Raw genomic sequence first — 23009 nt, forward strand, 5'->3', positions numbered from 1 at the left:
GATTTTTTTTAAATTGAGAATTATTTTAAAACTATTTGTATTTCTAAGTTAAACAAAAATGCAGCCTTCTGCTCTCAGCTTTCATATTAAGAGACAAGACAATAACAACAAACAAGCTTGTGAAAGCCCTCATTGTTTGGAAAGTTGGCTCCATAAAGGTGGGATTGAGAGTTTGTTTCAACTACATCCAGCATCTGATGAATCCATCTATAGTTATCTGAAAACAGAGGTCTTGTAGACAAAAAGTAAATTCTGAACTCTGTGTACACTCTAATAAACGTGGCTCGCTTTCAGGTATAAAATCACAGGTAATTGAAAGAAAGGTGCTAGACAATTACAATGGTAAATTATTTAACTACAAAGCTGAAATATTTCTTCTGGATCGATTATTACTGCCCTCTATTGCATCATCACCCATTTCTACACAATGATGAACAGAAATCCAAGAATCCGCCAAGTACGTTTTTCAGCTGCTTCTATTATTTCCATAATTGCCAGCAATGTAGTGCCGTTTGTAATGTAATTAATAACAAGCGTTGCCTTATAATGCGCTTAATGTTATTTATCTGTTGGCAGATAGCTTGATGCTGCTAATCCTCATTCATTTGCTGTGGATCAATGCAAATCCGCTAGTGTGAGTGAAAATTCCCCCTCCCCCTTTGACAGAGCCGATGGTTCCTAATGTATTTTCCCACCATTAACCAGCCATAATCCCTGCTAATCATCACTAATCCACATTCTTCTGTGTGCGACGATACTTCCCTGATGAAGGAGGCACTGGTGCTCACATGCGTCTGGGCACTGCTGAAGCTGGAGCTCCTCCCGAAGAGCTGCCGAGGGCCCCTTCAGTGCAGAAGAACAGGCTGCAGGGATGAGAGCAGAGGGGAGGATGGACGGTTGTGATTTGTGGGTTGCATTTTTGGGGAGCTTTGCTGTCTTGTGACGGGTTCTGCTCATGTATTATTGATTTAATGGTATAATGGAGCTTGTGTACCTCCACAAAGCAAGGGGAAAAAAAACTGCATATCATCAGAAAATAACAGTTAGTGTGTGCAACAACCACTTCTCTTATCTGGTCCACTGTGGACTCTTTTTGCTTAACCGTTTAGTCCACCCTGTTGGATTCAGAGGCTTGCAATGGATTTTAGCTCATTCCTATCGACTCTTAGGTGGTTTAAGACTTTTTTTTTTTTAAAGTGTCTTAGTAATAAAAAAAAACGGCAAATTTCATGCAAGCTTGTTTGAAATTCAATTTAATTTATTAGTGAGCAGGAAGAAGAAATGCTGTACACTTCCAGGTTTGCAGATGACAACAGATTTCCACTGCTGTGCCTACTGGTGATAAAGAACCATGAATACTTTTTAAATATATCTTGGAAATCAAGAAATGGATAAAAAAAGGAAAGGGAAAAATATCCTGTAGTTTAACCAAAAAAGATAGATCAATCATCGGTCTTGAGAGGCTTTGGAGGAAATGCTAATGTAATAATCAACATTTATAAGGACCTATTGTAGTATTTTTAAGTAAACCTATTTTCTATCACTTCTACTGTAACTACAGCAATTCAATTAAAGGACATTTTAAGAACTGTGTCTCGTCCTTACTCGGATTTTGGTATTTCTGCACTGGGTCCTGTGTCTTTTAGGACTGATTTTATAGTTAATTTACTGGGTTTTAAAAATTTAAATACTCTGAGTCTAAAGCCTTTGTCTGATTTCATTTTGACATATCCACCTCTCATATACCTCAAGTGGACAAATTTTATTTTTAACACTTAGGCAACAACCTGTGGTGAGGTGTCTCTGGATCTATTCGGACTGATAACTGTGGACCATTTAACGTTTTATCTAGACATGTCTCTTTTAGTTTTTCTGACTGTTTTGATTTTTTATTTATTATAAATTTACTTTGATAGCTTTTACCCACTATAGAATTTTTCATTGATTACTTATTCATCTATATTTGATATTTTATTTGAAGTAACTGTTTTACCTCTATTGCACAACACTGACTTAATGTGCAAACATTAAGTGCTAACTAAACGTTTAGTTTGACAAACCAAACTTTTGTTTATTTATTTTTTTTATTTTTTGTCATTCATCTTTTCCTCCACTGTTAAAAATATATATTGTCCACTATTACAGTTAGTATAGCAAATAAAAAAGGCGAATGTTAATCATCTAAAATAATGCAATTTAAAATTAAACACAATTAAAGGTCTAAAAAATTACACAATAGTCAAAGATTGAATAGGTGTCGTGAGTAAATGAAATAAGTTTGCTTGTTCAGAAAAAAAAACACGTTGATATTAAACTATGCTTTCTTGCCTAAATGAGTTTACTTATTAACGTTATTGGTAACTGAGAGAAACTCAGAAACACAATAATCTGTGTGGATGTTCCGGTTGGAATATGATCTTTCGAGAACCTGAGATCCAGGTACCATGTTGAACAACCGCAGTTTAACCAGCAGGTGGAGCTTTTGACTCGTTATTGTTTGGCAAATCGATGTCCACCTAAGCGTGTCTTCCTCCAACAGACTGACCACATCTGTCACTTCAAAATATCCCTTTTTTGACACTCACTTTACAGTCACATAAAATGCAGGTTGCCGTCTTATGTTGTCGCAGTAAATATCAGCTGGTTGTTTCAGGTGCGCAAAAGACGCGCAGAAAACCAGGTTTGAATCCAAACAGTACTGGAGCAAATGAACGAAAAAAAAAAAAAGATTCGCGGACTCAGAGTTCGGTTTCATAGACAGACAAATAACTTACATGTAAATAAAACCAGGATGTGAAAGAAGCTTTGTTGAAAAACTTCAAGCAAACTCTTTGTGACGGTTTCGGTTTGGAATTTCAACGAAATAATAATAAAACATGAATCGCGAAGCAAAATCTCCAAAAACTTTTTGAAAGAAAAAAATATCAGATGGTTTACAAGCTTATTCGTTGTTTCCCCACATTTTTACGGGTTTTTTCGTGGTGTTGTATTTGAATGATTTTTTTCCAAATTGTGGTGGAAGGAAAAATAAACAAGAAGGCCCTGTAGTTTAATTCAGAATTAGGTGCTGTCTTTGGGGGGGGGAAGATGACAACATCTGGTCACATCCACTTTGGAATTAAAATTTTGAATTAGAAAGCAATATAGGACTTAAACATCGCGCTCTTGCAACATAAAAGTCATTGATTTACTAAGTAATACATTTAAAAATTCTGCAGATTGTAAATCCTTTTTCGTCCATTTAGCAACTCTTGGGCCTTTATGTGTATTTCTCTCTCTGTCTTTATCTTTAGTTGATTTAGCGCCTCCAGGCATTTTTCTCTGCCAGATCAAAGAGTCGTCACAATTCTCCCTTCAAAGCCTAAAACATGTCATCTGATAGTTTATAGAGGGGGGGGGGGGAAGCTAAATGAAGAACGCCTATCTTGGCCTTTTCTAAACGAATCAGAGTAACAACATAAGAGCACCACAATAAAAAGACAATAATTTCGCATTAATATTGCACAATTTAATTCTGCGTTTACACAAAGACTTGAAGAGCGTCACAGACTGAAGTTAGCAGGGAATGCCTGAGGTAAAATAACTGTTGTCAGTTCCCTTAAACAGCACATGTACACACAGCTTCTGCTTTCAAACGATGCTTTGTTACATAACCAATCACTGCACCTAAAGAAAAAAAAATAGAAAAAGAGAAAAAAAACACAGTCTGATCTGCCTCAGCTTCATGTTCATCCTGTTTGCCTGCTGATGCTCTACAATAAACGGTAACAAAACAGCGATTGCTTTGGATCCAAATGAAGACACAAGACAATTTCTTGTATATATGTTTTATGTAAGTAATAAAATATTACTATAACATAAATATAAATGTGACTTTGCAGTCTACATTTAGCAATCAACAAACAACCAATGTCATAAATGAAAAAAAAGGAAATCCACAACAAAACCATCGACAGAGCTAAACAAACAAAAAGAGCTCCAAACACTTTTAAGAAATAAATATTTATATATATAAATGGTCAGATTCATAAATGAAATCATATTAAAATATCTTCTTGGAATTAGTAAGTGTACAAAACTGCCCGGAAAGAAAAAAAAAGAAAGAAAAAAACAAACAAAAACAATATCTCAGAACAAATACAAGTTTACATATTGGACATATTTACAGATCGGAAATAATCCTGGCAACATTTTCTCTAAAACGTTTCTTTTTATTATTTTATTTTTTTTCTTGAAAAAAAGAAAGTATCCCTCATTCGTGTTGAAAAGCACTGCTGTATTATTTATCTTCATTTTTTATTATCACTATTTTTTTTTTTACTGATCCAACATTGAGAAATGACACAACGCATGGGATTTTCAGATTTCCTTACAAGTCGAAAGAGAACAAAATAAATAGATTTAAAAGAAAAAAATTCTTTTTTTTTTCTTCTTCTTCTTTTTCTCCCAGTACAGCTTTCTAAAATAATACAGTTTTTCTATGGAAAGAAGGTAATTGGTAGAGATGCAATCAGATTCAAACAGCAAATCATGTACAGGCGTGATATATTCTACAGTTACCTGAGTTATTCTTCGGTTTTATTGTTAGACCAAATGTTTTCTTGAAATGTTTTGAGTTTTAGCAGACTAGCAGACAGTTTCGGTGACGGAATCAACACTTTTATAAACAAACAATAAAATAATAATAACAATAATATTAGCGAAAAAAAAAATAAGTGCTCCATGCAAAGAATATACTTTCTAAAAAGAACAAAAAAAAAAAATGCGATTTAAAAAAAAAAAACATACATTTTAGCGTCTGATGCTGTTTGCACATTTCGACGTGATCAGTTGGAAAACTTTTTATTATTATTATTATTTATTTATTATTTTTAAGGCATGCCCTCAGAACTTTAAACGTTCTGTTGCATTGGACTTTAACTGTAAATGTATCTGACAGATGTATGATTCACGATTTTCCAACACTTATCCACCATCAAGGAAACAGGAAAAACAGCAAACAATAAACAAAAACAAGCTGCTCCGATGAGCAAATGATGAGCAAAATTCAAAACACGTTTTGCAGGTAAAGACACTTAAGTTAAAGTATTTGCAAAAAGACAGAAAAATAATTATATTATAATGAAAGTGTGCACTCATATTCAGAAATCTGGTTGAGCAGTTTGAGACTGAGAAAAAGCACAAAAAAAGTTGATTCAGTGTGAGCCATTTATCTCCAGTGTTAATCATTTTTCAGACGACCACCTCATTCTAGTGATGTCCAAGAGTTCATGGTGCACCAGGAGGAGGAGATCGAGTCTAACATTTCAGTACAGCCAACTTTTACTTTAGATATATTTTTCCTCTGTTTGATTTGGGTAGATAAAAGATATTTGCTTCAATTTGAATGCGCATGGAATCAGTTTTAGCGATTTTTTTTTTTTCTGTTTCCCTATTATGTTCCCCTCTGATTTTTATATCCGATTAACTTAATCTCCGAAAACTAAAAGGAAAAACTGATCTTGTGTGTTTTTTTTCCCTCCCTTTCGGGAGGACAAAAGTTCAACTTAAATACTGTAAAACTCCACTGTCCCTTTCCCATTTTTCTCTCTAAATGCTCGGATTGTTCATGAAAACAGTCACTGCACAGGACTCTGTAGTGTGCGGTGTAGTGGAGGGGTCTCTGCCTGGGAATATACGTCCTCCATATTCGGGTGCGGGACCCCCACCGGTGTCATTCTTTTCTCTTTTTGTCTTCTGTTGCAAAACCAAACGCGGACCACCTCTTTTTCCAGCTGCAGAGTGCCGGCTAAAGTGCTGATTTCGTGAGCGGATGGCTTTGGGCATTTCAAGAAGTGGTTCTCCAGCGCCCCTTTCACCCCAACCTCAATGGAGGTCCTCTTCTTTCGTTTCCTGCCCTGCGCGGCAATCTTGTCCAAATTGGTGGGGCTCCCCGTGTTCGAGTCTGTCTCCTCCAGCCACTTGTTAAGCAGTGGCTTAAGTTTGCACATGTTCTTGAAGCTGAGCTGCAGCGCCTCGAACCTGCAGATAGTGGTCTGAGAAAAGACGTTTCCGTACAGGGTGCCTAAGGCCAAGCCCACGTCCGCCTGCGTAAAGCCCAGTTTGATCCGCCGCTGCTTGAACTGCTTGGCGAACTGCTCCAGGTCGTCGGAGCTGGGCGCGTCCTCGTCCGAGTGGTCCTGGTGATGACTGAAAGCCTGCTGGGGCGACTCCATCTGGTTATCGTGGCTGCCTGTCTCGTCGTGGAGCGGATCCCGCATGCCGTGGTGCAGGGCGCCCGGCTGTGGACTCAACATCGCGTTGAGGTTTGTGTATCCGGGCTGGGAGTAGACGAGCGACTGGTGGCCGTTGGAAGCCGGGGACAGCGGGGACAGGTGGTGCGTAGATGCGGGCGCCCACGAACCGTGGTGCGCGCTCTGCGTCTGCTGGTGCACCAGGTGAGATCTGTGGTGGAAGCCGGTGGTCAAGTCCTCCCTGCTCGCCTGAACGCCGGCTTTGTGCTCCTGCTGACCGATGTGGGTGCCACTGGACCAGTCGGTGTTGGAGGTGGGCAGCCACTGATGGTGCGTCAGGCTCATCGGATGCCCCGTATTGGTGGCCGCGAGCCCCTGCAGGTACTCGTGGTGCATCATTTTTTGCACTTCTCTGTAGGTCGTCCCCTGGTGCATCCTGTCCGAATCCGGATGCATGAGCGGGTTGGACGGTAAGGAGTTATTCCTCGGGATGTACTGAGCTGTTGTCGCCATGGCTCCAACTTGGAAAACTGACGAGCGCTTCGGAGGTCTCCGGGCTTTAGAGCCAAAAACGCAACAACCTGCTCTGGGAGGTCTTCGGGAAGAGCGAAGACACGCCTCCCCTCGGCTTGTATTGGCTCCTCTCCGACTCAAGCCCACTGGAGAGAAACTCAATAGGCGCACGCTTTCAGAGGACGGCGTGCGCGATGGATGGAGGTCCGGTGTTACATATGTTAGAGAAAAAACATATGTTCTACTTATGAAATGTCTCTTTGAGTTTCTGTGCGCACCTGCTCACAGACTCTGCGTGTCTTCTAAATGTTCTCGGTATAGAAGGTGAGCAGGAGCTGCAGCAGCGGGGTCTGATTGGGTTTCCACAGGTTCGGATCGGTTGTTTTGCAAATAACCACGTGGGGGAGTACGGAGATCTTTTTGAAGGGTTGCCCCCCCCCATCCCCCCTCTCCTCACCCCCTCCGTCTTTATCACACACACATACACATCTGCACACACTCACACACACGTGCACCTTTATAATAGGTCACTGATGATTATAGCGCTCCTCGTTTTAAACAGATTATAAGGCGCGATCCTCTCCAGCTCTGCAGCCTCCCACACGACGAGAGGCGCGGAAATAAGCTGATGTGATGCGTCTGTGAGCGCTTTAGAAAGAAGAAAATGTGTGACAAATTTGAGAGCATTTGCTCTGTTTCAAAAGCCTCCACGTCTGTCATTTATTTGTATTGTCTCCAGTAATTTTCAGTGTTGTAAGACCTCATCATCGCCACCCACTTAGTCATGATAGGCCAAGATGCACGCTCTCTGTTTGGGGCTCTTTTCCCTGACTCTCTGCAGCGTGCAGGTGAAATGTTAAACAGGAAGTATTCACATTATTCGGCTCCAGCCCCCATTAAATTTGATGAGCTTATTTGCGAAATATTTGTTACAATGTACATTTAACAGCATAGAGGATAAGGTTTTATAATGTGTGTTTATTTGTCCTTCCGTCTCTGCAAGTTTTGAATGTCACGCCAACTCTAACTCTAGCCTCTCCAAAAATAGGACAGCAATATAATTAAACTCTTGGAATTGTATTATAGATTTTAGTTTTGGTGTGCCACTCAAGGNCCCCGGTCCGGCCACCGCTTTAAAACTTTCTACACGTGCCCCCAAATTGTAGGACCTTATTTTTAAATTTAGCTGAAATTATTACTTCATTATCTATAACAAGACAATCTAATTTAATTTCAACATAATTCCTGACAAGATGTTCTACTCAACTCGTGTAATGTTTTTCAAATATCATTTATCGTTTGAAGCATTGCAACTTAAAGAGATAAATCTCTTGTTTTTTTTTTTTCCTCCTCCTGGCTTACTCTTCTCTTCCTCACCCGGTTGATCTGATTATTTTTCCCTTCACGTTTTGTCCCAATAGCAAATTACCAATTCTATGAATTGCAAAGCAGCCTCAGAGACGCTGAAGGGGTAGAGAGAGGAGGGGGAGGATGTGGTGGTGGTGGGGATGCAAAGATTGAAAGGGATCTTTGCAAACACAATCACGTTCTTAAATGGAAATGCGGGGCTTTAAACAAATCTTACATCTCTCCCCTTCCATTCGCCCAAAACTCTGCAATCAGGCGCATGTTCCGCTCCTTCTAAAACAGGAGCTGCTTTTTGGGGAAGGTCCCATTTTAATCATTCACCTAAAAGCAATGTGGGTTTTTTCCCCCCGTTTTTATCTCAGCCCCATGCGACTGTTCTTTTTTTTTTCTCTCTTTACAGGAGTTACTCGGCTCTGGTGTTCATTTTAATCCGGAGCTTCATGACTAAACGGTAAGTTGTCTCTTTTCTGCTGTAGATGCGTCCTCGCTGTACCCTTGTCTCCTACGCTAACAGTGTAGTGTGCATGTGTGAAAGTGTGTGTGAGGGGGTGTGCGTTTGTGTGCAAAATGTTGGCCGGGTCACAGGTGCTCGTCATCATCTCCGGAAAGGCGTGGTTTTTGCCCACGCGTCCTTTATATATTTATTGGAATAAGTGGGGGACACTCTTCACGCGTCTCCATGCAATTTATCAATAAGTAAATCCAATCTGTTACCTCGTGGCGTATGAATTAATATATTTTTTTAAAGAGAGAAAGCAGTGATCACTCTGCGACACTCGCAAAACACATTAAAAATGCTTAATTGAATGTGTAAATTGACGGGGGGGGTTCATGGAATACTGTTTTCTGCAATGAAATCATAAAATAAGGCTTTTAAAAATGCAATCAGTTGTTTGAGAAGAGTACGGAAATATTATTTAAATGAGAAAGCAATATATTATATTGATATTTCGAGATATTCCAAACAGCAAACTTCTTGGAATTTGTACGTAAACCCCCTGAGAGATCCGGCGTGTCGCTTGCTCTGAGGGACCCGAAGCTCCACGCAGCTCACAGTTAATAAAGACGCGTTTGCCATTCAGTCACTCTTGTCTCCTCCAGTCTATAAAAAGCGCTGGTTTCTGTCACACAGACCCAGGCTTGTGCTTTGCCATGCCAGCGACGAGCTGCTGGAAAAGAGAAAAGCTCCAGATGCTTTGGGCCCTTTTTTGCAGGGGAAAGAATACGGCCTTGTTGTTGCGCTGAGGTGCATTTTTGCCAGGACGCACAAGGTTTCCATGGTGCGCCCGATGAAAGGGGATCACACAGAACTCAGCTGTGAAGGGACGGGCCGCTCAGGGAAAAGACGGCTGCAAATGAGCGCGATATGATGGGTTGAAAAGGGAAAAAAAGTGAATAAAGGATGGAATTACAGAGCGATCCGAGTGTGAACCGCGGAGATGAGTGTTGAGGAAGTTGAGTGACCTCCTTTAGGAAAAATAAGTGTTCTTTGTATCTATATGACATCATGATTTTATGATTTATGCTTCACTTTTTTTTTTGCCAGTTTTCCCTATGATACAGATGTGGGAATGCGTTACAGAAAATGAGAAGCGGAACGAGTTCAGACTTGTAATCCAAACTGCATGTTACGTTTTTATGTCCAAATTATAGTTTCGATATATTTTGCATCAATATTTCATTTAGACACGCAACTATTTTCCAGTTTTTGTAATTTAGGAAATTTAGAAAGCATTTATAGCAATCGTCTCTTAACTTATACCTTATTATAAAGCAGTTATTGTCAGGAGACAGGAAGTTCCTCTCTCATTTCCCGTCTGCTTTGGGATATGCAGAGAAACACGATGAAAGCGTCTGAAGAGTTTCTAAAACTGTCTTTGCATTTTCTGAAATTTTCAGATAGACGATAAAAATAACACAGGAAGGTGTCAATCAATTTTAAAATAAAATGCAGCTTCTGAATTTGCGGCTTTTAAACCGGTTCTGACGCGTAAATCTCTTTTAATTCAGACCAGTGGCGTCTCTAAGGGGGGCCGGATCGGCGGGGGCCGGAAGCTTTGGGGCTACAATCTCTCGTACTAACAAGACGTCTTGTTAGAGAAAATATATTCTTTTTTTTATTGATATCATATTTTGATTCTTTTATTTTTAAAAATTCAAGATTTTACATAATAAGTCTCACTTTTTAAGTAAATCACAATAAACAAAGAAGAACATTTAAACCTATTACTCATAATAACCAATAAGACTAGTTTTTGGCATTTGGATACAACAGAAGTTAAAAAAAGTAGAAAAATAAGTAGACATTCAAAGAAAAAATAGGCAGCTGGTCAGAAACTGTTTGCCAGAATACAACCATATAGGTAGACTTTCTAAGACCATAGGACAAAAGGTAACTATAGCCCCCTGGGAACAGAGTATGTTGAGGGTCTGCCAAGAGGCACACTCTGTTTGGTTCCCTTGAGCTCCAGCAAGTTCTAGGTTGTAGAGATTCACTGCAACATCAGAATAAAACTCCTGAATTTTTCGTATGACTTTCAGTTTTGGTGTGCTACCTCAAGATTATAAGTGCCCCCCCCCACATTCGCCCCCCAGATCTGGTCACCCCTTTTCAAAACTTTCTGAAGGGATCCTTGATTTGTACTCAGCCTCACTGCAGATCAATAATCCTTTTTCATATTTCCAGGGGGAACATTTGGGGCAGCAGCAGGAGCGTGTTTAGATGTTAAAATTCATGCGATGTACCTCCTGCAGACAGTGGAATAATATCCACCAAGTCGTTCAATCAGATAATTGTATTTTGTTTTCACTGTTTTTGACAGACATGCGTAATAGGCACTAAATATGCAATCGCCAAAAGAAAAAGCTGCTTGTAGGCCATCCATTTTGAACACTAAATCGTCCTGTTCTTTTCAGGTAACTTTTTTCCTCTTTCTTTTTTGGCTAATGAACTTGGGCTACTCTGCCAGCATCCCCTTGAGAATGCAGCTAAGGAAGGGGGGTGTGTGTATCTCTTGTGGTAAAAGGTGCGAGTTTCTTCCTCTATCTCCCGGCTAATTAGGCGGGGTCTGAACACGCCAGAATGAATATTCATGAAAACCACCAGTGCGCAATTAGTAGAGGAGAGAGTTCCCAACTTCAATCCCAAAACAACGCATGGCTCGCAGAGGAAGCGGGGTAGAGTTCCCCCCTCCTGCTCCATGTGTCTCTGCTGCCGGAACGCTCTTTGAGCCCTCAACTTGTACTCGCAGAGCTTATCAGCTGGTCTCCTACTCCCCCTCATCCCCCTCCTTTTCAAAGCAGCCACCATCATAAGTGTTTGGACCACTTCATTTGAATCTCCATGTTGGGAATAACAGATAATCCAATTAGATTTGTCAGGAACCTCTGAGGTGGCCTAAACAGAAAGTTTTTTGTGTGATGAAAGCTTTTGGAGATCTTTGGATTCACCTTTTAACACCTAGAATTTATTTAAAATTATTATTTTTAAAGAACATAAAAACTTTACAACAGATCAGTGATTGTGATCAATAACAAAAGCCAGTCCAGATCCTATCGATACCTTATCATTACGGCATTCTCAAGTGAACCTCAGTCAACAGCTGCATCAGAGAGACTTGGGGACAGAACCATGGCACACTGTAAATAGCATCTTGGAAAAAAAGTTATTAGCTTAAAAAGCAAGATAACAACCTATCCGTAAGTTATGTCAACAAACCACAAACTGGAACCCATAGATGCATGTTGTTAGCAAAAAGTCATACCAAAATAGAAAGGAAGCAAACTAAGACAGGCCTAGTATCTAGCAAACGTTTAAGTATGTATGTACAGGCTGTATGGGAAGTCAGCTAGTTCTCAAAATGTCACCAAAACTAAATCTATGTGAAACTGATAAAATGCTCTGGAAATTTTATTTCACAAAAAGGATAGCATCCTGCATATAACACACATGCATTATGCTTTAGTTACAAAATGTACTTCAATAACTTAAACATAAGTTCTTTTGACAAATCTTCATCATTACAAATAGATCCATCTAAGGCCACTACACATTCACAGTAGCATGTTGGATGTTATTTTTCTATATTGTGGATTTTCAAACAGATAGATTTGAAAAACTTTCCAAAACAATAAATAATTAAATATATCCTACTAAACTGGCTCAATTTTTTTATTATTAAATTATTGATATTTTGTATAACAAAATATTTTTTGTAAGACCTATACTATGAAAAGTAACATACAGATACAAATTGTTGTGGAAAAACAGGATAGAATTGCAGAAAAAAAAGCACAACTAGTTCCGTAGGAATGCTGGTGTAAGCAGCTTATTGAAAACAGGCTAAGTGTCAGCCTGGAGTCTGACACTTAGCCTGACACCAGGCTAAGTGTCAGAGAAATTTCTGGAAACCTGTGAGTTTTACTTCTTTCTTTTTCTTTTTTTAATATATTTTTGTGTTGTTGCACACTAAGTTCAATTTGCTTATTTATTCTGGTGTCCAAAGAAATATACATTGTTTGTTGAGGCATGAAAAAGATAAAGTCAAAGTAAAAAAAACAAAAAAACAAAAGAGTGTCTTATGGTCACAAACAAACAATTGTATTCTCCAAGTTTAATTTTCTTTGCTTATGGGATGTAAAAAGAGGTGGATGAATCAAACTTGTCTTGGTTGATAGCTTTCTCCAGTTTTCTTTGAGGTCTGACCAGTTGATTTAATATTTTTCAAGATTTTTTTTTTTCCCACAGAAGAGAAAATTTGTAATCTTTGGCAAACTGATGTGAGCACATTTATTAGAAAACATTTCCTTCTCACTAGTTGTTCTGGAACTTATTTAGAAATCAGATTTGGACATGCAATCTGAAAGTCCACACTTTAGATGTACACTTTTAGGCACTTTCTGACGACAACATGCCCCTATTTCAAATCCTTTGAATTACCAAAGACGCACACATCTGGACTCAGAGCCTATAAAGCCTCAGTCTACCTGTCTGTGTCATGCCAGTGTGAGCTTCAGCCCATGCGCCTTGCTGCCTGTTCGTCTGCCCACCGAGGACCCCCAATCCTCTGCTTTGAATTCAAGGTGATTCTTATCCCCGACCCCCTCCTGGCCCAGCGCGTTTGCCTCTCGCCTCCATAAAGACGTGTTTATGTATGTATGTATGTGCAGAGAAGAGCACGAGGAGGTTTTTCAAGGGTTGGGAGGGAGATAAGCAGAGGAATTTGAGGCCGGTGAATATGGATGGGGTCCCTGCTTTCAGAGAGCGCTGCTGATAGAGAGGTAAACAGCTCCTGGCCAAGAGAAGGAAGGAGAGGGGTAGGAGGTGGAGGGATATGCTTGATGCATGCACCGGCATACATCTGGGGCTCTAACTCCCTTTCTTTCCTTCCCTGTCATTCATTCTTGATCATCAAGAGCTATCTGTCATTATTTCTTTGTCGTACTTCCTTCTGGGCGATCTTGTGGATTTGGCTGATGGGTTTCCACTATCAATGCGCAGGAAGTTGGAGCTTGTAAATCTGACTTATGGCTCAGAACTTGCAAATTTCACACTGTAAAGAATGTGTTTATCCAGATCAGCAGAATCAGTACTGGTAAAGGTGCCAGTTCAGTTGTTTGGAACGATGTATATTTTATTTCTATATGAATCCAAAGAGAGTCAGTAAATGACCGTATGGGTTCCATATCAGAATTTACTTTGGGAACTCTCAACAAGTTCACCACAACTCAACTAAAAGGTCCTACATAAAATCAAAGTTTGATATTTTGAAATGTTGTGCATTACACATTTAATATAATGAGTATTAAAGCTCACATTAGAAAATAAATCAACAAAAGTAGACTATACATTTATTTAGTTATTTCATTGTGGAACTGACTTGGATTATCTGCAGGCACTTCATGGCAGATACACTTCACCATCTTACAACCTCTTGTTCTCACTTCTTGAACTTTTTCTCAATGCAATGACAACAATATATTGTACTGCATTGAGAGTTTAAGTGACAAATAAATGCAAGTATAGTGAATAATTGTGAAGAGAAAAAAATATAATAATGCATAGTTTTTGATTCAAATTATTGATAAATAAATCTGAAAAATGTTTTGCACAAATGTTTTAATTACCATTTACACTAAAACCACTGAAAAAAATCATTTACAACCAATCGGAAGTTACTCAAATAATAGATAGAAACCACATGTATGCAATAAATTTCAGCACAATTACAGCTGTCAGTAAAGGCCTCACATGATTGCTAGACGTCATTAGTGATCAAACAGCTTCATAATGACCAAGGAACTACAGGTGTAAGAAAATATATAGAATTATGAGCCACAGTTTGAATAATAAAAGAAATCTCAAACTTTGAATATCTCAAAGATCACTGTTCAATCTGTCATGTGAATTGTAAAAGGCACATCTAAATCAAAGTATGAAAGGCTGATTGGAGACTAGGGTGGAGGTTCATTTCTCTGTACGACATGACTATGTGTTGGTCTTGTCTTACAAAAATCACAATAACATTAACGGAAATTTATAGTTGTGACAAAACTGAGAAAGTTTAAGGCACATAAATACCTTATGAGATACTGTCTGTAAATACTTATAGCTCTTAAGAGCAGATAGCTGTTAAAATGTCCAATTAACACTTATTCAATAAGCACATTCAAGATCAGTTTTTGTTAATTCCTAAATATGGACATACATGACTTAATGTTACAGGTCATTTAATCAGTTATCAGTCCTGTAGCAGATGTCAGCCTACATGGATTTCCACCCATGCAGGCTAACATTGAAAACATAATACCAAAGTTAACCAAACAAGAAATAAACATGTGTAATGTTTTTAAAAATGTGTTTAGATCTTTGATATTTTAAATATATTCATGATTCATATATTCATGATGCCAAAATGTTAGTTATTTTGTATTGTTTTTCACTGGAGAAATACATCAGAATGCATCGAACTAAATTTGAGTGGTTTTACGGATGCTAAAAGGAGAAATATTTCTACTAATTTTCTTTCTTAAATTTCATATTTTTAAACCAATTAACTATGATCTACATCAATAGAGAACAAATAAAATACTCCAGTCCACTCAGTGGTCACTACGCCGATAAAACCCCTGAACTCAGAAAATATTTGCTTTTGTGTGTGGAACTGTAAGTCCTGTGTTTTTTCATAATTTTTTTAAGTGTACTTCTAAGAAAAAGTAAGCATTTAAGGGCTAGAAAGCCATTCCCCTTTGCTGTCACCTTCCCTTCAGAAACAATCGAGACGCCTTTCCCCTTGGTGTCGTATGGGTTTAAGGGCTAAGAATGAGGGGAAAGAGGTGAATTGGATTTAGCGCCTTTTCTCTTCTCCCTTTATCATTAAAGTCCAGGACACTGACTACCTTTTTCTGTCTTCTTGTCTCCCTGACAGGCCCCGCAGTGCTGAGCTGCTTGCCAGCATGGAGGCCACGACCCCAAACGGACGCTGTAGGAGTGAGTGAATGTATCTTGCACATACTGCCCCAGTTTTTCACTGTATGTGCAAATATTCAAATGTAAACTGGGTAGGTTCTCATCTTCACTCAATTTAATTTGGCGTTCTTATCTTATCAGCTGTAGTCTGCGGGTTTTCCATCTGCTTGATGTCATGATTTTACGTGTTTGAGTTCTTATCCTCTGAGTCACAGTGGTGCAAGTTTTTCCTAACAGTTCTTGTCCTTTATGCTGCACAATTAAACAGTGACTAAACTTAACTTTATTTGAAGAGGAACATCTTTTTTGAGTGCACTCATGTTCCACATGTAGCCCTCTTTGGCCCCGACTTTCCTCTGGGGCGACCGCTTAGGTTTACTCCACTCGATTGCTCTCTTGGCCACTACTCAAACACAGCTTTGCTTTCTCAAACACACACACACACACACACTCCAAACACACACACTCAGGAGAACTTCCACACTAAGGCCCCACCGCAAAGTTATTAATGAGCTGTTTAATTTTAATTAGATAGTAATTCATGTTAATGCCTGCTTAATGGAGCCAAATAATTCCCCTCGGTCACTCGGGGTCTTTATGCTTCATTTACCAGCCCCTGCAGTTATTCTCTGGCTTTTGTTTTTATTTTACATTTTCAAATCTTTTTTTATTTATTTATTTTTTGAAGCCGTGAGTGAAAGATTAAACAGTCAAAACAGGAAACATATGGGGTGAGTGAAGTGTGTGTCTGCTGAGAGTGAGAACCAGCACCCATATGTTTGTGCTCATTTTACTTTAATGGGTGTGTGTCTGTCAAATGTTGAATTTCTCAGACACACAAAGACACGCACGCACGCACGCACGCATACACACTGACCAACAATCCACTACAGTAAATTGCTTAACATCAGCGCTAAGAAAAGGTCAAAGTCGGTTTTGAAGGCTAAGAAGGGTTAAACCCTCAGTTTGAGGTGCAGTTAACCAAGAGAGGTTGTGACCTTTTGTCCATGCCAGACCTCAAGGTAAATCACTCCTGCCTGCTGTTGTCATGCCCGCTTCTACTCCTGCTTCCCAAACGAAACATCCTCTCCACGGGTTCAAAGACAAGGCTGCAAATAAATGACCATAGTAGCTAAAACTTGTTTGAGTGAAAAGGAGTGGCGAGTTTGTTTATTTTGTGTCCAGTGATTTGTGGAGGATTATTTCCTGAACATTACATCTAATAATTTAGATATAGAGGATATAGAGTGGATATGTAAATTTCTTTGCCATAACAGCTGACATAGGTGAACTATTTTTGCTTCTACATTATTTAAATATCACCAAAAGAGCTAAATTTTTGCAATGCCAATTTAAGAAAAATGACTATAACCCTTAAGTCTTCTAATCAATGTAACATAAACATACAAATTATTTGGTGTATTTATTTTTTTAAAGAATATTTTGGCTCTAGGGGCCTTTATTTCACAGTAGATTGACAAATAAGTGGGTTATGGGAGATGGAGAAGACATGGGGCAAAGGTCAGTGGGCCAGGACTCACAGCCATAGTTTAGATGGCTGTGTTGGGAACTGAGGCCTCCGTGCGTATGTCGCTTCCACCGCTGCATCTTTTAAACCCATCCACTGATCTGTAGTCGCTCCATTTTCTACTTGTGCAACAACTTTTTGCCCAAAGTATTTGAAACTCCACATCTTTGAACTGCTACATTTAAACAATCAGATGGGCCTTCCAGATTCGGTGCTTCATAGCTGACAATCCAATCGTACTTGCATTAGTTTGTGTCAAGTACTTTTGATTGTAGTTAAGACATTTTTTGTTGTTGCACTAATCAACTACCGAAAGAGCTTGTAACATTTATATCCAGGCCAGAACTCAAGGTAGATCTCTCCTACTTCTTGTTGTCACATTTGTTTCCACTCCTGTTTACCCAAAAAAGGGATTATTTTTATGCCTTCCCTACGGAGGTTCAGACATAAGGTTGCGTAGGCGTGATCGCAGCAGCAAGACCCTTTTTGTACGCGTGTGTGTGCGTGTGTGTGAGAAGCAGGGTAGTCCATGCCTCTAAGGCTGTCTCAGTTCTGTCTGAGAGACTTGCTTCTAACAGACCACTAAGCTGAGTGGCTGAATTGAGTTAGTGGCTACAGACAGGCTTTTAATTGTTGATTGACCAGTCTGAGTGCTGCCTGGGCTGGGGTCACTGAGGAGAACAGACAGTGAGGTCCCAAGGCCCCAGCTGTAATTTTAGCCACGTCTCCCCAAAGCGATGTGGAGAGGAGAAAAAAAAAATACAACGGAGAAAAAGAGCAGGGCAGTAAGGCCTCAATGAGAGGAACAAACAAGAAGCTAGTAATTGGTAAGAAATTAGTTCTTTTCTGTTAATTTTTCCTACATAAAGTTTGATCACCAGAGAAAAAGTTGGAGTTGCTGCGAGCAGTGTGGGATCTGAGCTCCACAGAGCAGCATCTTCAGTCCCCACCCTCCCACAATACTTCCCCTCCTTCATCTGTTTGATGATTACAAATTTACTTTGTACCCGTTCCATCCACTTCTTTGCTTCTCCCTCTCTCCCCCCTTCTTCCTTTGACCCTCTTTCCTCTAATTCTGCACGGGGGGCAGCAAAAGCCCATTTTGGTGTTTTAGCGGGTTAGCTCGTCTCTCCACTCCTCCCCTCTCCTCCACGTCTCCTCCTCCACTTCTCAGCTCACAGCAGGTGCTCCTCCTCAGCTAACATTTGTTATCTCTAATCCTGCAGGTTCGGCGCACAAAAAGAGCGTAGTAAACTCTCTCTCAGACCTAATCCCACCACTCCTTTTTTGATGGCACTCCCCCTCGCCCTCCTGTCCTCTTTTTCTCCCTTCACTATCGCTTTTTTAGACTGCTGGAGAGGGTGGGGGGACACTCCACTTCTGTGATTGCCACATAGCTTTTTATCACCACGGCCTTCAATTTTGGGGGGCAGCTGTTGGTAGTGGGGGATTTCTTTTTTTTCCCCAGTTCTTTATACCTCTGATTCCAGCTCTCTTTTTCCTTTCTCTCTCCTTTTGGGCCCCCTTCTCCTTCTCTCTCTGTGTATCATTTACAGTCATTTTCTGGCAATTAAAATGGAGCGCTGCTGCAGGATTTTCGCCTGCAGTGCAACACTACAGTGCTGATGAATAATTCTTCACCCTGCAAACTGGAAAGCTAGCCTTTCTTTCATGTCGCCCCTTTGTTGATTTACCATTAAAACTTACTGCACCGTGCTATGAGCGGAGGACCCAGCTCTGCGGGAGCGGGCAAAAAGTAAAAATGAGGATAAAGCAGATACGAGCACATGTGCTCCAGGGTCTTTTTCCCCAGCCTGGAGTGAGGAAGCCTCTCAGTTACATGAGTGTGTTGTCAGTGTTTGTGTTTATAGTTTAGATTTATGTTGCATGGGCCTTCTTTATTTATGTCCACTGTCTTGTCCTGTACTACTTAGGTTTTATGTTAATTTTTCTTATCGGTGGTTTTCATTATGGGGCCTCGCTGCATTGTGTGAGTGATTAGGCAGTCATTCATCTCTGTTTCTTCCTCAAAACACACACACTCACACGTACTCACGCGCACGCACGCACGCACACACACACACCTGCGCACACACAAACACAGTATGAGCAGTGACTGATGTGTGGATGGAGTGAGTGGGGTGCTCCGGGTGCAGAGGCAGAGTGGTGTTGGCAGTATGTTAAATGATGTGGGTCTCCAGGCCAGCAAAGCTCTGGGCTGTGTTCTGTTCTCAGACTCATCACCGTTTTAAAGATTTATTTATTTTTTTTGAATAACTTTTTTGGCCAGACAAAAAGTATAAACCTGATATTTTTAAATATGTCTCATAAAGTAAAAAGAAATATCAAGTTTGGTGAGCACATCAAAATAGAAATAACAAAAAAAAAAAAGTAAAAAAAAAAACAGCTGAAAATTGATGGGTTTGATTGTAAATCGGTTTGAATAAACTGATTTACAAGTGTATGTCTTTGTAATTTAACTCACAAGTTACAAATCCCTATTTTTCTCCTATTGCCCCAGCTATCAACTAACTACACACACAGCATTAGTTTTAGCCTTTTTGTCTGTTCACTGACAAAAAGGCTATTCCGTTTTAGATATGAATTACAAACTTCTAGCACTCCACGTTATAATTCCCTGCAACTGCAGCAAGAATGAACAAATGTAATGTGCTGAGGCAGTGTTTTCCTCCCATCACTGGCATTGCACGATTAGTAGTAAGTGTAAAATTATTTTCCTACTTTATGTTAAAAAGTAAATTTCTTCCCCTTTTGGTTACAGAGAAAAAGACTAAAAAATGTTTCATTTGCCATTAACTAAACACTAAACACTAAAATATCTACATGTTGTAAACTGAGTAAAAGCAAAATTTGACAGACTAAAATAAAATGAAACAAAGTTTGTAGAGGCAATCTACACATTCAGAGCAAAAGTTGTTCCTTTAGTAGTTTAATTTTAGAAATCATTATTAATCAAACGGAAATCATTCAAAAAAAACTGCTGCTCAAATGTCTCCTTTTCATCACTGGAGTGCTTTATTCTCAAAATGTCTACATTCTATTTTTTCTATGAAACACAATTACCTTGTGAAATAATAGCAATATACAAATGCATAACTTTCTTTTTTTATGAAACATATTTTAAAATTTAAATTTTTTTTTCTAATTTCAGCCAAACTGTGCCCTCTGGGTTAGAACTTCAGAACTGAAAGATATTTTTGTAGCAGTGAAAGTGAGTTTCAGGTTGTTTAAATTAATTCTATCTTTATTCAAAGTAGAAGATATTATATGATCCCTGAAGCTAAAATACAACATAATTGGCTTCATTTCAAACTATAACTCACTTATTACGACACTATTGGTAACCTAGGTGGCTTTTTGGCATGACGTGCTCCTGGTGGTGAATTTAATGAGACATGATATCGATGTTATGAAATGAATTCATAATCAGATTGACTTAATAGTACTATAATATGACCATTGAGCTTAGTACACAATTTGTCCCACTTCTTTTCACGTAGGCCCCAAAACCTTCGCACCGCTGACTGACAACATGTGGCTGGGCCTCCAGGGTTACTGTTGCTAGCTGTTCTTTACACTACTTTGGTGTGGAGTGTTATAGGTATATACAAATGCATAAACAGTAAAAGCATGAGGTGGAAAGTGATGCTTGTTGTGTAGATTTTTTTGAGTAAAACACACAATCAGAAAGGAAAAGGTCAAATCTGTGCTGGAAAACTTTATTAAAAAAGTAAAGCAGTGTAATAAGAGGAACTGTTGTTGTGGTTTATTATTAGTGCACAGCCTTATTTATCTATTAGGGAGTTACTTTAACCAAAAACTCTTTATATGACCCTTCCATACTCAAAAATGACATAAATTTAAATGTTCATAATTAGGTTTTACATAAACTGTGATTATGTTCTTGAGAATGGAGTGGTTTTAGGTCAGCAGGACTTAGTTGTGTATGTGCTGGGTCTTCCAGGAGTATCCGTTAGTGCCATCCTCTGGATTAATACTAGATGAAGATGCGAGGAGAATCTTCTGCTGTAGGTGTGATGCAAACTGCTTAACACCTGTTAACAGGACTGTACCTTAAAAAGATTATGAACTGTCCTTATGATTTATTGACTTGATTTATTCACTTTTGCAAAAGAGAAGAATATTTTCAAAGTTTTTGAACTTTAATAATGACAAAAAATGAATAAGAAGAAACAAAGTTTAAGTAGCATCAAACCTGACAGGAAGGTTTTTTATTTTATTTTTTTTTCTTCTCTGGAGCCTACATGGGAAGAAGTGTCTTCTTGTCATGTAGTTATCCCCCAGTCAGTTATTAGGATTTCAGCACGCTGACCAGCAAATACGAACACACACTCGGTCACATCCGCTGACACACATGCGAACACGCCAACACACACACAAGCATGCAGCAAGTAAACAAACACTATTTTTTCACACTGTCACACTCACATGGACACAGTCATGCACTGAAGAGATAATGGTGGCCAGAGGCGATCTCGGTGCACTCCCTCTCTCTCCCTCCGTGTCTCAGAGGCAGCGAGTGTGCTCCAGTCCTCACTGTCTGTTAGATTTGATCACCATCACCCAACTGCAACGGACAGCATGCAGCTCAGCTCAGCTGACGGCTCATTGCAACACGCACACATGCACCCAAACAGCCACTGTGCCAGAGGATATTACATGTAGTGTCTGACACCTCTAAATAAGTGTTTACTCTTTCTCTGTGTGTGTCAGTGAGAGTGTGTGTATCTGTGCATGTGTATTTGCCTTTTGCATTTTTTCCCCCTCTATAGTTACCTTCCCATCTAGGACTATGAGTTTGTGTTAGTGTTTGTGAGGGAGGAAACAACACGTCAACGAAATGTACCCAAAATGATCATGAGCTATTTCTGGCCTCTACATGACTTTCTCCCTTATCAGCATATAATTATGTGCAACTTTTCATATCAATCAAAAACATTCTCATTGCATATTCAATCAAGTAAAGAACAATCTATCTGTATAATGATCAAGCAAAAAAAATAAATCAATAAATAAAAAAAATTAATCAAATTTTGTTGTGAATGTGTCATTTGTAGAGATTTGAGGTTAGAGTTTATTGTGAAAACAGTTCACATTTGTACTTTTATATTTTATTCTAAATAACATGCATAACTCCAAACTATGAAATTGCACATAACCGTCATCATGACATATTCAGCTTTGACAGATGAGAAGCATTGAGCTGTTTGTGTGCATTTGTGGGTGTGTTTGTACCCACGTGCACGTATCACAGTCTGTCTGCAAAGAGATTTTAATAAGACAGAAAAGAGGGGGTACAGTAAATCCTACATCTGAGCAAGCCCATCTCTGAGACCCGAGGGTGCCGTGCCATGATTGACAGGCCTCCTTTCACCGGCGCTGTCGGACGCGGGATGGATTAGGGCCGTCTCGCCCTAAAGGGCCATTGTGGCTCCACGTCTCCCAGCTGCTTCACTGCTCACCCCACTCCATGGCTGAGGAGGGGCTCCTGCAAGTGTGTGTATTAGGATGAGATGGTTCACATGGCATCGGCTTGCCTGACCTTCTGCTGCAATTCTCTGAGCTGTTAGAAGCGCACGATATAGAGAACTATTCTAAAGTTCTCCTGCCCCTTGAACTTTTTCACTTTTTGTTACTTTACAACCTCCAACATCAGAGTATTTTATTGGGAGTTTGAATGCTAAACCAACATAAAGCTCAATATAACTGAAAAAGGACCATTGCATGATAGCTATAGTTATATGTTTAGAGTAATTGTCCTGCTTGACAGAGACTCTGTCCGGGTTTAAGAGTTTTTGCTGCTTTCAATAGGTTTGTTTCCCCTAATATTTTCTTGTATAAAGCTCCAGCCATTTCT

At 39.4% G+C, this 23009-nt stretch overlaps 1 protein-coding gene and 1 long non-coding RNA gene across 2 annotated transcripts; one reads left to right on the forward strand and one right to left on the reverse strand.

Moving 5' to 3' along the window:
• Positions 1-3493: 3493 nt before the first annotated feature.
• Positions 3494-7073, reverse strand: pou3f1 (POU class 3 homeobox 1). The gene has a single exon (XM_008431089.2). The coding sequence runs from the start codon at positions 6744-6746 to the stop codon at positions 5619-5621; it is 1128 nt and encodes a 375-aa protein (XP_008429311.1). The 5' UTR covers positions 6747-7073; the 3' UTR covers positions 3494-5618.
• Positions 7074-8322: 1249 nt separating this feature from the next.
• LOC108166989 (uncharacterized) lies at positions 8323-17870 on the forward strand. The gene is made up of 2 exons (XR_001777390.1): positions 8323-8565; positions 15542-17870. It is a non-coding gene; the product is annotated as an uncharacterized LOC108166989 (long non-coding RNA).
• The last annotated feature ends 5139 nt before the right edge of the window (positions 17871-23009 follow it).

Source organism: Poecilia reticulata, linkage group LG16 (assembly GCF_000633615.1).
Source record: "Poecilia reticulata strain Guanapo linkage group LG16, Guppy_female_1.0+MT, whole genome shotgun sequence".
Lineage (NCBI taxonomy): Eukaryota > Metazoa > Chordata > Actinopteri > Cyprinodontiformes > Poeciliidae > Poecilia > Poecilia reticulata.